This window comes from Medicago sativa, chromosome 7 (assembly GCF_051527215.1).
Source record: "Medicago sativa cultivar Bolivia chromosome 7, Bolivia_mono, whole genome shotgun sequence".
NCBI lineage: Eukaryota > Viridiplantae > Streptophyta > Magnoliopsida > Fabales > Fabaceae > Medicago > Medicago sativa.
Genome location: NC_140755.1, coordinates 73,501,378 through 73,519,903, shown reverse-complemented (window position 1 = coordinate 73,519,903; position 18,526 = coordinate 73,501,378). Strand labels below are relative to the sequence as shown.

At 30.2% G+C, this 18,526-nt stretch overlaps 1 protein-coding gene and 1 pseudogene across 1 annotated transcript; both read left to right on the top strand.

Annotated features, from left to right (window-relative positions):
- The first annotated feature begins 11,446 nt into the window (after positions 1–11,446).
- On the top strand, positions 11,447–13,870 carry LOC146908316 (uncharacterized; annotated as a pseudogene).
- Positions 13,871–14,625: 755 nt separating this feature from the next.
- On the top strand, positions 14,626–15,770 carry LOC146908315 (uncharacterized). The gene has a single exon (XM_085730917.1). It carries the CDS (start codon positions 14,749–14,751, stop codon positions 15,319–15,321), a length of 573 nt encoding a protein of 190 aa, XP_085587043.1. The 5' UTR covers positions 14,626–14,748; the 3' UTR covers positions 15,322–15,770.
- Positions 15,771–18,526: the final 2,756 nt, after the last annotated feature.

Sequence of the window (18,526 nt, the reverse complement as noted above, 5' to 3'; positions counted from 1 at the left end):
CTTGCATTAGCAGCAATTAACTGTCGCTCGACATTTTTCAGTGAAGTTAACTGACGTTGGCACTTTTAAAATTGGTTCAATCACCTTTTAAGTCGGTTCAACCGATCTTAAAAGTGTCAACAACAGTTAACTACCGCTTAAAAATGCCGAGCGGCAGTTAACTTTTGCTGATATCAAGGAATGAACAATTTCATAAGTGAGAAATGCAATCTTCGATCAAGAGCCCTGCCTTTTGCCATTGCAAGCTCTCCTCTACTCTGATCGTTTTTGCTTTTCAATGGTAGCAACAAGATAGCTATCTGAAAAACTATCATCGGTGTTATACTTTATCTTAGCGATAAATTAAAAAAATTAACATCAACAATAGTTCTCATGGTTACTATAATTGAATAGTATACACTATATACTCCCTCCATCGTATTTTAATTGTTGTATTTAGGTTGTGTGCGGTTCTTAAGAAAATAATTAGTTGTCTTGATTTCATCGTTAAAATTAATATATCATTTACTAAAACAAGCTTAGTAAAGTAACTAACTTAAGTGAAATTCCGTAAGGATATATTTTTAATGAAAAAACAATGAATGTTGCATTGATATTTTAAAGTGACAGTTATTTTAAGAAGAAAAATACAAAAGTGATAATTAAAACGAGACTGATAGATGGAGTACTAGTTAATTCCAACTTGAAAATGAATTTGTAAAATGAAGAAGGGTCAAAGGCTTGGTAAACATGTTAGCCGACTAATAGCATATGAGACAAAAAAGAGATGAAGTAGATTTGTTGTAACTTCTCTCAAACAATGTGGCAAATGGCAATCAAGTTTTATATGCCTTGTGCGATCATGAAATGAAGAATTGGAGGCGATGTGTCATGTGAATTGGCTGTCACAATATAAAAGTGTTGGTTCATTGAGAGCAATCATGAAAACTATGACAAGGTAAAAAGACCATTGTATTTCACATAATGTAGATGTTGTATATCTATACTCAGCTTTTGAGAATGACCTAGAAAAAATAGTTCGTTTCTTTGATTTCCATTAAAAAAGGGAGTCTCCCATAAAAATGCAAAGTCCACTTACTGATCTTCGAGTGTCTAAGCAGCTAGCCCAATATGAAGCAGAGAAGGCCTTGAGCAGGAGACAGTTTAGATACTTCAAGATATTTATGGTAGCACTATAATGAGTTCCCTACGAGTCTTCCATATGGTGCAAAAGGCATCATATAGTGATGATTGTCACGGAGCCGTCGAAAGCAATATGAATATTTTTGGTGGAAAGGTGAAATGAGTTAAATATTGGGCTCATATGGAAGACTATTTAAGTACTATTGGTCATATGGAAGACCAATATTAAATATTCATATGGTAGCACTATAATATTCCATATGAATATTTTTGGTGCATATGACTATTGGGTGAAAGTACTATAATATTCCATATGACTATTTTAGGCGAAGTATTTAACTAGTTATGTGTCCCCCTTTATATAGAGCAAGGGTATGGAACTACTTATTCTTTCATGTTTAGGACGAGGGTATAAAGCTATATCTCATATAATGGTTCACATTCCCAGAAGCACGAGGCTAAAACTCAGGTGAAGTGCTTTAACCAGTTATATGCTAATATTGAGGAGAGCTTATTATGATCGTGACAAGCCCTCAATATACCAGGGTTTAAATGGGCAAGAAATATCTCTATTTTTATTCCTATTCTTGTTCTTAAGAAAGTACAACTCCCTCAACAGGTAGAAAATTCTTCTCTATGTAAAAAGGAAAATGTTAACTTGTGCCCTTAAGGCACAAGTTAATGAAATAAATATAGAAATAGTTCATTGAAATGTGTGAATTACATTTAATCTTTAGTTTTTTAATGAGTTGAATGCACAAAATTTTATAAAATATTTCTTCTTTTAGGTATCTTAACATGTGCCCTAAGGGCACAAGTTAACACTACCCATGTAAAAATAGTCTGATCCTTTGCACAACTCCCTCAACAGGTAGAAAATTCTTCTCTATTTAATAATCTTGGAAATATGAAAATTAATGACTTATCAAAACCTTTGACAATTCTAAAAAAGCGTGCATTTGGATACATTACCCACTCTAATTATGAATCATTCAAATTGAGTACGTTATTCTAACAATTTAGGCGCAAATTAAGACATGTGTCACCCGTGACATTTTACAATTAAAGATCGCCTTGAAATTATGTGGCGATGAGTGAGGATCACCATTTGTCCGCTCTAAATATAATATTGAGATTCTGAAAGTGCATATGTTTCAAGATCTTACCCTCTTCAACTCCCTAAACAAACGAGTTGGTTAGACCATTACTTTTCCTACCCTATGATATTCTCATGCATCCTAATTTTTTTACAAGAATGCTTATGAGATTTTAGGATTCTATAATCCTAAATGAGTTTTTCCCTTGTTTTGAGGTGGAAAAATGAGTTTTTCACCAATTCGAATTTTATAATCCGAACACCCAAAAAATAGGGCGTGTTCCTTGCTTTTCTTTCTTCAGATTATACAATATGAACACCCCATAAACACCCCTTTTGTGCCAAGAATTCACGAGAAACACATTTCAAATTGGATTAAGTGAACGTTTCAAATTGGATTTCTCAATATGCCCATTGGAATACCAAATTATTACCATATATGTGTAAAAAAGTGTTTAAATATTCTTTTACTTCCTAAAAAATATAGGAGTTCCCCAACAAATATTGTAGGAGTAATACTTTTTTCCCCACAATATTATTCTTGGTCTTTTGATGAGTTTATATCACAAGACCTCACAAAGTTGTAATTTAATTCAATGATTAAAGCTGAAAGTTGTGTGTAACGGTAGAATTTTTCAACAGCTACAGATCCACTATGATTTGACCTTTTGATTGTTTGATATGACATGTTAGTTTGTTTTATATGAATGTATTTAAGCAAACAATTTAATATATGTTTGATATTTAAAAAAAAAAACGATATATGAACTATAGTTTGTTTCATGAAGTGTATCCAAGGTATATATGAACTATATAGTTTGACTTTCCTGCGTGTTTAAGGAGCAATTGTCATGGTACATTGGATCAAACCCATTGGACCCATGGCCCATTACTAGCTTTCAACCTGATTCAATTGTTACCTTTCTGTAGCCCTGCTCATTGCTAGACACGCCCTACTTTAGTTTTATTGCGTAAAATCTCACCCAAAAAAAAAAATACAATTATGAATAAAAAAATCTCACCTATTTTTCTGAAGTAACATTCACCTTTCAAAGCACGTTACATCCATATATTGCAAAGACACTTTGCGTGTTCAACCGATCAATAAATTCCTCACACACAAAAATGTCCTTTTATCTAAGAATGATTTTTGTCAAAAAAAGAAGCAAGGATGATTTTTCTTTTGTAATTAATGACAAGGAAAGAGCTTTGAACAACACAACTCACAAAGCTATAAAGTTTATTTTTTTCGGGATAAAGTTGAACAAATCTAAAAAATAAAATTATTTATAAATGTGATTAAATGAAGTATAAATTAAATATAAAATTTTAAGCGTCAAAAACATATTATCTCTTTTTGAAAATATATGTTGCAATCAACCACTGCACACATGACAATACAAACTTTTGACAATTAATATATTTAATTATTTATTATAAAAAATTATAAAAAAATTGATATTATGAAAATATTCATTGAGATAAGTCGAACATCATCTAAAATGCTAGTAACATTTGTATTTATATATTAGTTAAAAAAAATATGGTTGAAATAAGTTATGTAAATAATGCATAATGTAAAATTCCGACATTTATTTAGAACCGAAGAGAGTGAAAATTCATATTTAATTCTTCCATTGTTACATAAGCGTTAACTTAAAAAGTAAAGATCAAAAGTTGTGATGAAAAACTCATGAGAGACTAAATGTCGAAAAAGAATGTTGTAGGGACTAAAACAAAAAGTTGAAATATTGATAAATATCAAAAAACATATTTAACCCTTAGTTTAATAAAATTATTAAAATATTATATTAGTTAGGCCAATTTTATGGTGCACAAGTGAGATAAATTTCGTATCATACACAAATTTGTTTCCATCATTGTATCGATAAATCTTATCATTGAATTAAATATGATATATATGACTTATTTATTCAATGGTAGAAAACATGTATGTGCATGATAAATGACTAATTTACTTGTTTATATTAGACAAAATCTATTAGTTAAATACGAATATAGTAATTTTATTTGTTATTGCAGAATGTTATGTTGTAACTAATGGAAGAAAACTATTTTCTTCTTGTTCTCTTGTTTCATAAAAACTATTTTGTTGTGAAAGGAGAAGAAATTTTGTGTTTGTCGTCAAAAATAGGGGACGAAACTTTACATAATTGTTTCTACCAAAGTTTACCATTATTTTTTAAAATATTTATGATATTTCCTTAAAAAAAATACTTATGATTTGTACCAAAATAAAAAAAAAAAAAAAAACTTCTGATATTCATGGATATATACAGATCATGTTTATATTAACATTACGTTAAATATCATATCAAATAATCACACGGATTTAAATAGAACACATATATCAATTTTATCCTCCAAAATGGTTTGTAGAATAATACTTATCTATATACATTTTTCGATTACTATTATAACAAAAGAAAGCTTTTTAGATTCATCGAATAAATGATATATCTCATCAATATTATAGACTAGATATACAATTTATTCAATAAATAAAGAGTTTTTGTTTTTTTTTTCCTCTATAAGAGTACCATTTTTCATTAAATGAAGAGGATTCAATATCGTATTTGGATATCCGTCGACATCTCACATAGTACATAGATATTTACAATAAAGGTTCCATGTCCAAACACTAAGTGCCACGCACTTTACCTTAAGTAACACTCACAGATACAGACTACAATCCACTCAATTTATTAAGTTCATATCATAAATGATGGAGATGGTCCACACATACATGTCCACAGTTAGGTGATCTTCTCTTCAATTCATTTAGTTTAGTTCCATTCATAAACCTACTAATTAATTAACAATGGCCTAGCTAACTATATATATCTAGGTCTTTCCAATATTATTAAATTAATAAAACCCATATGGCCAATTTCAGTTTGTTCAGTCTTCATCAATGGCGTAAATTCCTGGAAGCTGCATGTGAAGGGCCCGTAACACAAGAAAATTCTGAATTTATTCATTTATAATACAATAGGAATTAAAGAGTGTCCCTTAATGTGGCAGGGGTACCCCATGTTAAGGGATTATATTTTGTAGTGCTATTTTCAAGTTTGACTCCTATGTAACCGTAAATTCAGCATGTTCTTTGGGTACATGATCATGCTGCTAGATCAAGCAACTCATGTGGGATACTGTAAAAATCTACATATACCACTATTTTAAGAAGGCGTATGAGATTCAATTGAGATTTGAGTTTAAATGTTTTGTTTTTCTTGCATTTTTGAAGCATTACTAATACTTATAAGAGGATCTCCATCTCTATTGACATTGAGCCTTAATAAGAGTATATCTATTTCAACAAAAATATATTTTTATATTTATTATTATATCTGTTAATTATAATTTTTCAAACTTATTTATAAATGTTTAGGCTATGATACTTATATGGAGTTAGAAGATTTGTTGATTTATTTAAAAAAAAAAAAATAGAATTTAAAAAAGTAGGAAAGAGATGACTATGACATATAAAAAATTAAGCAAAGTGTGAAATAGATTCTCTACAACTATTTTATGGTGAAACAGTTTGCAGAGACGTTAGATTATCTCTCTTTTAATCTAATGGCTATACAGAAGGTTGCACCATAAAGTCGTGTTCAAATAGATGTACGACAATGAGGAAGTTTTGCTTGGTCATACATTTCTGCATATTATTGGTTAGGTTAATACAACTAAAAAAAATAACTTTTTTTACTGAAAATAATAATAATTTATTATAAAATTGTGTATTTAACATAAAGGGTACAAGTTCGAAGAAAAATGTACTATTTTTGACTTTTTATACTGTGCAAATTTAGACATAATAGAAAAGTTATTTACATGATAGTAGTCATTAGTGTTTAATTATTTTTTTTTCTATCTATCTTTTCTCTATTGTTTGTGTGTTACAAGCAAGATGTTTGTGACCAAGCAAGATGTTTTTTTGTGGTGTGAGAGAAATGTAATTTATATAAGGATGGAAGGCAAGCATGCAACAAACAACGTCATTAATTTTTTTTAAATGACAAAATCAATCCTCTCAAATAAAACGTTTATAGACCTAGATGACTCAACATTGCTATACACGACCCTTTAAATTCTCCGTAAAATGTCAACAACGTTTAATATTGGCAACAATTATCATGCAACAAGTTGATCTCGAGCAAGCAATTCCTATTCAAGGGTCAAGAAGCACAAGCTTGTAGGCTCAAATTTTCCTCACAACATGCAGCAAAACAAGCAAGTGGGAATGGTCAAATCAAAATATACTATTACTATATTATTTACTTGCATAAAAAACAAGAACCTTTTAATTCAAACAGTGTGTTAATTGTAATATACTAGTAATACCAATAGCTTTCAATAATCGAGTTGCATGTGTTCCATATTAATTAAAAGATGGAGAATTCTACGGAACAGTCACCCAAATGACTTTTCCAATAAAGTCAAACATTTTAAATCAGTTTGTGGAAAACCGGCTTTAAAAGTCTAAATAAAAATGGAATTTATTAAAGGACCAACAGGGAAATGTATTTTACAACCCTTTATATTATGTCCAAACTATCAAGATATTACACTAGTTAAAGCACAAATTAGATGGTGCAATACAACGGCTGAATATTTTTTAGATAAATATTTATATGAAAGCCATGAAAATATAGATCATTTTTTATATAATGAATATAAAGGATTAGCTCAAGATTTAAGGAATAAACTTAAAGAATTAGCTAGATGAGTGAAGAAAATAATACCCTCACAACTAGAGTTAAAGCTTTGCTTGACGAAACCAAGAAATTAAATGACAGATTTGAAAGACAGATTTCTTTTCTTGAAACCTTACCTCAAATCTATAAACAAAATAATTTGTTTACAAAAGATTATGAGCAAGGATTAGAAAGACCCCATGAAACTTGGGTAAATATGGAAAAAGATTTTCCGTGTTACAATAAAAATGAGAATAATAAATATCCTCATATATATCATTCTTTTAATCCTCGGTTAAACAATATCACTGATATGATTAATTATCTAATAAAAAACTGTTGTAAACAACATCTTTCTCTTCAAGAAGGGGGGAAGAATAAGGAAAAAATCGAAATCGAAGAAAAAACCTTATTTGCTAATTATAAAAGATGAGTATAGAAGAAAACATAGAGTATCAACTCGAAAAATTAGATCAACTTATGGCTACTTTAGACATAAGTGAAAAAGATTCCATTAAGGAAGAACCTGAACCTAAAGATCTGGAAGATTTTGTCTACGACTTTAGTTCTGATGATGATTCAAAAGACGACGGAAATTTCGTTAAAATAGAACAATTAGAAATGGGCGAAAGCTCAGGAACAAAAAGAGGACCCTCTTATAATTGGAATGCAGAATTCCATAGGGAATTTTCCCAAGCTAAATACCAAAAAATTCCTATGAGTTATATTCCCAAACATAGTGTAAACGATGGAAGTGGAATTTTAAATATTGATTGCGTTGACAATCTTGTCCAAGCCATAAGAAGTTGGTATAATAAAAATACTATCCAGATACAGTTAGATAGTGACTTAAAAGGTCTAAGCCCAAAACAAATTTTTAATTATCTTTTGTGTAGAACAGAAGGTAATGCATATAAATTTCTGGCCGAAAAACCTGAAGAAGAACAAACTGCAGAAAACAGTATGGGAATGATCAATAAAATCTTTGAATGGCTTTTAAATGAATTCAAAGGATGGCAAGATACGGTAGACTCAAATACCGCCTTTAACACTGAAAAATTATGGAGAATAATGAATTTATCCATATGTAATCCTTGTTACATAGAAAATTATATTTGTGAATTTTCACAATTATATTATGATTTAAATAAAGACACTAGAGAAAACCAAAAGGTTGTCGAATTATTTTACCAAAAATTACCTATGTCTATGTCCCAAATAATTCAAAACGAATTTAACAGTGCAGTATCCTCAGGAACGGTTAAAGATACTTTAGGAGCTAGAATTTCTATCCTTAGAAATTGGATGCAAGAACAATGCCTAAAGAAACAATCAAAACGAGATGCACGAATAGGTTTGTGCTGCGATAGAATCCAAGGAAAAATTGGAGCATATGGTTGTGAAAAAACTAGGAAAAGAAGAAAATATCCTAGAAGAAAGAAATTTAAAAGATTTTCCTATGATAAAAAGAAACATAGGAAGAAAAGATTCTATAGAAGAAAAAGGGAGTACCCTAGAAAAAATAAAACCTGTCCTAAAGGTAAAAAAATCTTGCACATGTTGGCTATGCCATGAAACAGGACATTATGCTAATGAATGTCCAAAGAAAGTTTCTAAAGAAAAGAAACAAGTTTTAAACATGATCTATAGAATAGGTTATGAACCAGTAGAATCAGACTCAGATTCTGATTGGGAGCAACAAAGCTTCTATGAACTTTGTACAGATTCCGAAGATGAGCAAAACCAAGATTTTGAGTAAAGGAAACCCTAGTGCTACCTTTATTAAAATAAAACTTCGTAAGAAGGAGATTTTAGCCTATTTAGATACAGGCGCAACATTATGTTTTGGAAAACGAAACATATCAAGAAATTGGGAAAGATTAGGAAAACCCAAAGAAATAATTGTTGCAGATAAGTCAAAACATCAAATATGGTTTGTTTTGAAAAATATCTCAATTACTATAGAAGGTCATGAATTCTTCATACCAACAATTTATCTCCATGATTCAGGATTAGATTTAATCATTGGAAATAACTTTTTAAAGTTATATGCACCGTTTGTGCAAAATGTTAAAACTATTTCTTTACTTTGGAAAAATTTAGCAAACCCCAAGGAAAAGACAAAAGTTATAACAACAAAAATTATAACTAGAAATGAGATTATTCAATTAATTTCTGAAAATCTTATAAACCTAAAGAATATTTGGGAAGAAGGTAAATTATTTTTAAATCTTGAAGAAATAGAACAAAAACTTGATGCTGTATGTTCAGAAGATCCTTTGGATAATCTGAAAAATACAAATCATGAACTTGTTACCATCAAATTACGAGATCCTACTAAGGAGATTAATGTAAAGTATAAAATGCCTTATTCAGTACAAGATAAATTAGAATTTCAAAAGGATATAAAAGAACTTCAAGAAAAGAAGTTAATTACTCCATCTGCAAGTCCACATTCAGCACCCGCTTTTTATGTGACAAATCACAATGAAATAAAAAGAGGAAAAGCTAGAATGGTGATAAATTATAAGAAACTCAATGATGCTACAATAGGAGATTCTTATAAATTACCACGAAAGGATTATATTTTGCAAAAAATAAAAGGATGTGATTGGTTTTCATCTTTTGATGCAAAATCAGGATACTATCAAATCAGACTTTCAGAAGGAACTAAGCCTTTAACAGCTTTTTCATGTCCACAAGGACACTATCAATGGAATGTTCTTCCATTTGGACTAAAACAAGCACCATCTATATACCAAAGATTTATGGATAATGCTCTTAGAGGATTAGAACATATATGTTTGGCATATATTGATGACATTTTAGTTTTTACAAAAGGAACTAAAGAACAACATCTTAAAGATGTAGAAATTGTTTTAAACAGAATTTCAGAAAAGGGAATTGTTATTTCAAAAAAGAAATCACAATTAGCCAAAAAAGAAATCGAGTATTTAGGTCTTATTTTTAAAGAAAATGGCACTCTCGATTTATCTCCACATGTTCAGGAAAAGATTCAAGCTTTCCCTGATGAATTGAAAGATCGAAAACAAATTCAAAGATTTTTAGGATGTTTGAATTATATTGCCAATGAAGGATTTTTCAAAAATTTGGCAACTGAAAGAAAGATTTTACAGAAAAAGATATCTGAGAAGGTTCCATGGTCATGGACTGAACAGGATACTCTAACTGTAAAAACTATTAAAAGAAAAATTAAAGTTTTACCCAGCTTATACAATCCAACAGAAAATGATTTTTTAATTGTTGAGATTGATGCTGATAAAACAACCTGGGCAAGTTGTATGAGAGCTCTACCTAATGGTAAAGCGATACTGAATCTCGATGATTCGGGAAACTATGTTGATGATGTAACCCATCAACAAGGAATGAAAGATACTGGAGCAACCCAGTACGCTAAGTCTAGTAGCTCGAAAGAGAAATTGGACAAACTATCTGATTCATCAGAAAGATTAGTATCAAAAGATACTAAGATTGATTATTCTTATGAAAATATTAAAAATAAGATAAAAGATGAAGATCTTTTACTTTGTAAATATGTTTCAGGATCATTTACAGATACCGAAACAAGATATCCAATTCATGAATTAGAAACATTGAGTTGTGTTAAAGTTTTAACAAAATGGCAAATGGAATTAATTCCAACCAGATTTTTATTAAGAACAGATTCCAAATATGTAACTGGATTTTGGAAATATGACCTTCATGTCAATTATAAATATGGAAGACTTGTAAGATGGCAGATGAAACTCCAACCGTTTCACCCATATATTGAATATATAAAATCTGAAAAGAATTGCTTTGCAGATGCATTGACAAGAGAATGGAAGCAGCTATAAAGACATTACAGAATTCTCTCAGGCAAAAGCAGGAGCAAATTGCCTCTGCAAAAAATCGTCTAGAAACTCTTCTTTCTGAAGAGGGGGAGATGATATTAACAATTCAAAACCTTGAAAAATTATGCAAAAAAGAAACATCAACAGTTTCAGAGTCCAAAAATACTGAAAACTGGGATCTGCTAGGTCAAGATTCTGGAAAATTCAACTACTATGTAAAATACTCAGCTCCAAAAGAGTCAAACATCCCAATTGAGTCAATAGAACCAAAAGGATGGAAATCTTCAACAACTGTCCTTGCAGATTTACCAAAAACATCTTGGGCTGATAAAGTCGAAGAAGATGAAAGAAAAAATGGAAAAGAAAAAGAATCCATTGATCAACAAACAAGTCAAAAGATTGACAGTCAACTTGGAGGCAAAAAGAAAGCTTATGTAATTTTTGATGGACCTATGAAAGGTATCTACCAAAACTGGGAAACCACAAAGTTACATACAAACGGCAAAAATGTCAGATACAAAGGGTATGAGACCCTTGAAGAAGCAAAAACAGCCTACAACGCTGTTTACAAGGAAGTCGCAACAGCAAATAATATAGTCCAGCCATCAAAAATGGAGACTAAGAAGAAAATATCTGTGGATAGAATTATCTATGGAGAAAGCAAATTTGTTAAAGAAGTCACCATTGGAGACTACTACAAAAACTGGAGATGGTTAACCAACTACTCAGAAGAATTAAAAACAGAATGTTTTTATCCTAGCAACAACGGGATAGAAGTAAAAGCTGTAACAGTCCCAGGCGTAGGAAAAGAATTAGTCAGATCATTCTATGATTGTGGAATGATTAAAACAATGTATCTTCAAGAAGATGCAGGAAGAAAAATTCATGAACTAGAACTTCTTCCAAAAGATATAGGCGAAATCGCTTATAAGTTCAACAATAGCTTCGCAAAAGGTAAAGAGTTCTTTTTATCTTTTACTTCAACTTATCCATGGTTTGAAGACGATGAAGTTATTAAAGCCAGACACTTAATCAAGATTGGCATTTCAAATCATTCATATCCAACAAATGATGGAAGAGATGTAGATCCAAGACCAGAATGTTTTCTGCATCAAATGGAAAAATTCTACGACACTCTCATCAGATTTGGAGTAAAATTACCAAACTTCAGGGTAATTACTGCAAAAGAAAGTTTTCTAGTCTATAGTGATTCAAGGAAACAAGCAAAAGAAGAGCATCTTCAACAAATCCTAAAGTTTGAAGAAAACTTTAGTGGACTTGAAGCAGACTTGGGCCGTCTACCCGACCCAATCCAACAGGAGTGCTGCCGACACTTTCAAAAATACAAAGGACACCAATGCAAGTGGTGCGCAAAGGACATGAAAAACGTGGCCGACAAAGAATCGTTGTATGACAGTGACATATCACCAAATAACGAAGAAAATGTAGAAAGTTAGTGGGCATGGGACCCATTTAGAGATAAGCCTTATCTCTAAGGCAATTATGTAACATATTTTTCTACGTTTTCTTTTTCTTTTTGTCTTGTCATTGCTTTTGTGTGCTGTAAAGGAAAGGGACGTTGTGCCAACTATGAAGGCCAACTTGTGAGTCTCTCATCCTATAAATAAGGGCCTTGAAGCTCATTTGTATTCACCATGTTTTGAAGCAATATAAGTTATATCGTTTGATATGAGCTTGCCTCTTAGTTTTAAGAACTAGTGGTCCTATAGTGGTAAAACACTATAGTTGAGAATTCTTGAGGTAATACTCTGGAGGAATTCGCCCTGAGTTGGGATAAACTCAATACAAGCAGAAAAAACTGCTGAAGAAGATCAGATTGCTGAAGCAAAACAACCCATATTTCTGAAGAAAAATCAGGTATGAATTTATCAAGAATTATTATAAAATATGTCTGAAGTTTCATATTTTGAAGGAACATCTAGTTATCATGCTGATAGCATAATAGATAATAAAATTGAAGAAGCAGATTTGTCTTTAACTGCTGAAGAAAATTTTAAAAGAAAGTTTAGTAAACTTAAGGAATTTCTATCAAGAAAAAATATTCTAAAATTCGGAATAATGGTAGGAGAGGAAGCAATTCCAATTGAAACAACTAATGGAAAAATAGTTATATCAACTATAGATAAACAACAAATCGATAAAAGACTTGGAAAATTTTCTGAGAACGAGAGAAAAAAGATTGGTTATATTCATATATCAACCATTCAAATTCTAATCAAAAGTACCTTCATGAAAGGTATTGATTCACCTCTAGAAATAGCTCTAGAAGATTCTAGAATTAGAAATAAAAAAACAAGCAGTAATTGCAAAAGGAAATTGTAATCTAAAATATGGAAAGATAAAATTTGATATAAATTTACAGATGGGATTATCCCTAAAAGATATAGATTTGAATAAATCTATAGTTTTTCATTATAAACTAAAAGATTCAACATTTATGAAAGAAGGTAATCATCCTTTTACAATTTACTACAGAATTAATTATGCTTTGAGTAATTCACATCATAGCATAGAATTCATAGGAAAAGAAACAATTCATATTGATGAATTATTTACACCATTAATTACTTTGGAAACACCAATATTTAAAGATATCACGAGAAATAGTTTTTCTCTGATAGAAGCAGAAAAGAATATGTTTGAAGAAACAGAAAAACCGTTGTTTAGAAGCCAAAGTCTTCGAATAACATCACCGAACAAAGATCAAAAAGATTTTAGCAAATCATTAAGTTCTCAAACTATATTTGAAGATGATACTTCATCCTCATTCGAACCACCTAGAAAGGATTTCGAAATAAGCAGAGAAAAAGAACTTAAGGATCTGCATGATTCTATAAAAACTCTATCGATACAGGTTAATAAGATTAATCAAAGACTATAAAAAGTCAAAATGCCTGGATTAAATCTAAAAACAGAATTACAACTCTATAAGCAAAAACTAGAAGAAATAATTTCTGAAATAAATTATCAAAATACAAGAATTATGTTAAAACAAATTCTTTTTGCTTCACAAGATTTAATAATCTACTATGTAGATTCTATTTCTAAGCTATTAGAAGAAATAGAAGATTTGAATACTCTTACAAGTATTCAGCAAGAAAAAGCAAAAATGCTTTTAGAACCCTTTCAAGGTTTAGCAAAAATCGAAAAAATGTTAAAACAAATAAAAACTGATCAAATGTTAGAACAAGAAAACCTCCGCTGGAGAATCAACAATTAGATATGCCTGGATTAGATCTTATAACAGAATTAAGACTCTTCAAGAAAAGGCTAGAAGACATAGTCTCTGAAATAGAATTGTATTATGAAAAAATTGTTTTTAAACAAACTCTTTACAATTCTAGAGAATTTGTTATAAATCATATAGAATATATTGAAGATCTATTAAGAGATACAGAAGATTTAGAAAATCTTACTCAGATACAAAAACAAAGAGCTAAAACACTCTTAAAACCTTTTCAAGGATTATTTAAAATCGAACAAATGATAAAAGAAGTTCAAGAAAATTCCGCTGAAAACCCCACTCCAAATCTGGTATCAGAGCAGGAAACACAATCCTAAGGGATAAATATGAAAATAAAAATAAAAAAGAAATTAAAAAATATTTTTTATATAAAACAAAAGCTTTTTAAAATCGTTTTTCCAAATAACCGATTTAAAAAGACATCCACGTGGCACTCTCCCATTAAGCCACATAAGCGATTTTTCCAGAAAAGTCATAAAAACAACTGCACCATAGCAGTCCCCTTAAAAGATATATATGCAAACATGCTGACTTCATTTCAATGTGACACTTAAAACTATTATTTAAATAAATATATACAAAGTCCAAATCTCTATATCACATCTTTTCTCTCTACTTCAAAGTACTTCAAACCCACTTTACATTATTCATTTCATATTGAAACTAAGTTACCAAAATTCTTATTCAAAGATGTTTAGTTCCAAATCTGAGCAACCACAAAAAACTATCCTCCAAATCAAGCAAGATGACAAGTTCTTCTGCAGACTTCTTACAAAAGAAAGTTCCATATCCAATCCTTCTTTTAGAGTAGCTGTTACTGTCCCTTTTGTTTGGGAATCTCAACCTGGCACACCAAAATATACTTTCTCTGAGAAAAATCTTCCTCCTCTTACTCCTCCACCTTCTTATTATTCATGCAAAAAAATACCAATCAAGAAAAACTCAAGATCCAATATTTTTCTTGCACTTTTTCCAAAACTAAATCTCAAGAAAAATATTATGTCTTCATCATCTTCATCACCCTCTAATTCACCTTCTTCACCTTATTATTCTTCTGCTTCATGTTCTTCCTCAGACTCATCATCATCATCTTCCAAAGTTGTTCCAAGAAGGAGGCGTTTTCTAAGCTATGGTTCATCTATTGATTTCACAAGAGAAGAAGATGAAGATGCTACTTCACCTACTTCAACACTATGCTTTGGTCTTTCTCGTTCAACTAGCACTAAGGCTCATAGTGGATTTCTAGGGTTCTCCAAAAGGTAAGCTTAATAGTGGATTCTAGTATTCTACCTTGGCCAACTGGCCAAGGGAGTTCTACTAGCTTAGTGCATGTTTTGAATCATGGTGATCGTTGGTTCAACGAAATTAGTAGCATTATGATTTTGTTAAAACTCTAAAATATAGTTTTTATCAAAATCGTTGTAACGCAACATGACTCTGTCAAAGTTATTGTCAATTTAAACATGCACTTAAATAGTGTTTTATGTGTGTAATTAATCTTTTTGATTTGCTCTTCATGTTTAAAGAGCAACCAAATTTTCTAGGATAGTGAGTTTGTTTCTTCTCAAATAATGGGTATGGTTAATTCTAAGGTGTATTTTAATATCTTAAACATATTATGATGTTTAAACCATCATATATTGTTTATGGATCTTTGAACTTTGTGCTAAAGTGACTTGAGTATATTGAACATGGACCTCAATTTCAAGCAAGATCTTGTTGTTATATCTTCTTTTGGTTTTTATTTTATTTTATGAGTTTTGTTATTGTGACAATAATATCATGCTAGTGGAGATAAAGAACACATTGGTTTAAAAATTATTAGTACAGAAAGGATAATGCTCGTTAATAATTGTAAATGAAATTTTCAGCTTTTCTTTTTCTATCACTTATTGTGCTTGGTTGATCAATATTTGCAAAACTTGGTTTTGACTTTTGAACAATCAATCATGACAAACAATAGATATGACACTAACACTTAAAAATTGTGATTGAACATAACTATATGTAATGGTGTCGTGTCAATGTTCAATACCATCCCCAATCAAATTCTGAACATACCTTCCATTTGAATTATGGGACTAAACAAGTTTTGAATATTCCTTGATTTCAATTGATTTTAGTTAAAATTAAGTTTGAAGAATGATTTACATTTGAAAACTTTTAGAGAAGTTTGCAATAAAATTTATAATCCAAAGCAAATTTGTCTCAAATGAGTTTAAAGACTAGAAACCAAAGATGGTCTTTTGTTGAAGTTGTAACTTGTAAGTGAAGTTTTTGTCAAAATTGTGAAGGTTCACTGTGATTCTAACAATCGCACCACAAATCCAAACATGCACTAAGTGTGTTTGATTTCACTTTTGAATGGGTTGAAACTAATTCTAGAAATTTAGAATTGCTTTTGATGTGTTTGAATGTGTTCAAGTAGAATTGATTCTAAATTGAAGTTATGATTTGTGATTTTTGTTTCTTTTTTTGAAAAAGTGATTTTTGTTTCTAAACATGATTTTAACATTCAAATTTCCTGTTCAACTCACTTTTATATTTTATATAAATACATTCAAACACAAATCATTTTACTTTTCAACTCGGTTGTAACTAAAATCAATTTTGGCACCTCACACCCTAACACTTTTTCAAAATCAAGTTTGAGTGTGTTTAACTTTTATATATCAAGCTAGGATTTCTAGTATTTTTATTCTCTCTTTCTTCTCCACATTCATAGAATTTGTCACATATTCTAGAACAACTCAACAGTTGAATTTTATAACAATGAGAGCTTAAGCCCACAAGGGCCACAACAGTTGAAAATTTTGTTCACTACTAGCTCTGTCCCTTTACATAATTGAAGGGGCGGCAGAAGAAACATCTTACTTCATCATATTTGACATATTACTGTATTTTTTCCTAAATAAGGCCAATTTTAGTGTTCTTTTTTTTTTGTCAACTATCAACACCATTATTCATAGCAAAGACCAAAAAATTTGTTAAAGTAACTCTCATACTACCTAGTAGTAGTCATAATTAAGAGGACTGGAGTATTAATTTGCAAAAGTCACCATTTTGTTGTTGTGTCGTATAGTGTAGGTAAAGTGCCCTTACACATGTTTGAATGTTACCTTTTATATCCACATTTCTCGTGTGTCACGGATTCATGCAGGGGTACAAAATTAAGTGTGTGTTTGGTTCAGCTTTGAATATAATTGATTCTGACAGAATTGATTCTGATAGAATTGATTCTGACAGAATTGATTCTGAGAGAATTGATTTATGTTTGGATACAATTATGTAGAATTGATTAAACAAACAGAATGTTGTTTGGATGATTTTGATCAAAATTGCTTTTGAATGTATAATTACTAAAATAGACATAGCTAAAGGAGAATTGATAAAGGGCAATAAAGTAAAATAATAGGTTGTAATAATAAAATATAAAATTTATTGGAGAATTGATTCTAGAAAAGTTAGAAGCTAGGATTTGTAGCTTCATGGAGAATTGCTTTTGGAGGATAAAAGCAATTCTAAAAAGCCAAACCAAACATGTTGGAATATTGTAGAATTGCTTTTGGAACTGTATAGAATTGCTTTTGGCTTTGCAAAAGCCAATCCAAACAGGCTCTAAATATATACCTAGTAGTAGTCATAATTAAGAAGACTGGATTTCTACCATAAAGAATACTAGGAACAATGTTATTTTTCCATCACTTCTTAACATTAATCAAATCAAATAGTACTCAACAATGTACCTCCAAAGTCCAAACAATGTTTGGTTTATGTCTCAGTGGACTTCGATTTCTGACAAACTTTGTCTCTAATTAATGTTGCACAATTCAAATTCTTTAGCCAAGGTTAAAAATATTTTCATATATATTGTAGAATGTTTTAATAAACTATTTTGTTTGATAAAAGTTTTTTTTTTGAGAGATTTTGTTTGATAAAAGTTAACATCCCCATAAGTTCAAATAAAGTGTAAATAAATTTGATTGTAAAAAACTATTTTACATAGATCTTTTAAATCAGTGCTGTAGTTTAATTAACCCTGAAAGTTAATAATTAACATGAGAATTTCATTCGATAAAAAAAAAAAGTCCTGGCATAATGAATTTGCTTAGATAACGTATAACACTATTCCTCTAAAAAAAACATATAACCATATTCAAAGTTCAAACCGGTCCAACAAATTTATAGGTCTAGAGCAAAATTTAAAATGAGGTTCTTTAAAAATTAATTGTATATAGTTAATAAAAAAAAATTAAGAGCAGTAAAATAAAATATATATCATGTCTTAGAAGCAAATGGCAACTAATTTATGTGTCCAGTTAATCTTTTAAGAAAATTTAATTTATCTTGTGTTTGATTGAGTCGTGGGCTATTGCCACTGTAAATTTAGAAGTCTTCGAATATAATTTTAGAAGTTTAAGTGTATAGTTTGTGGTTTTTTTTTTAGCCTAGTGGCTAGATTCACACA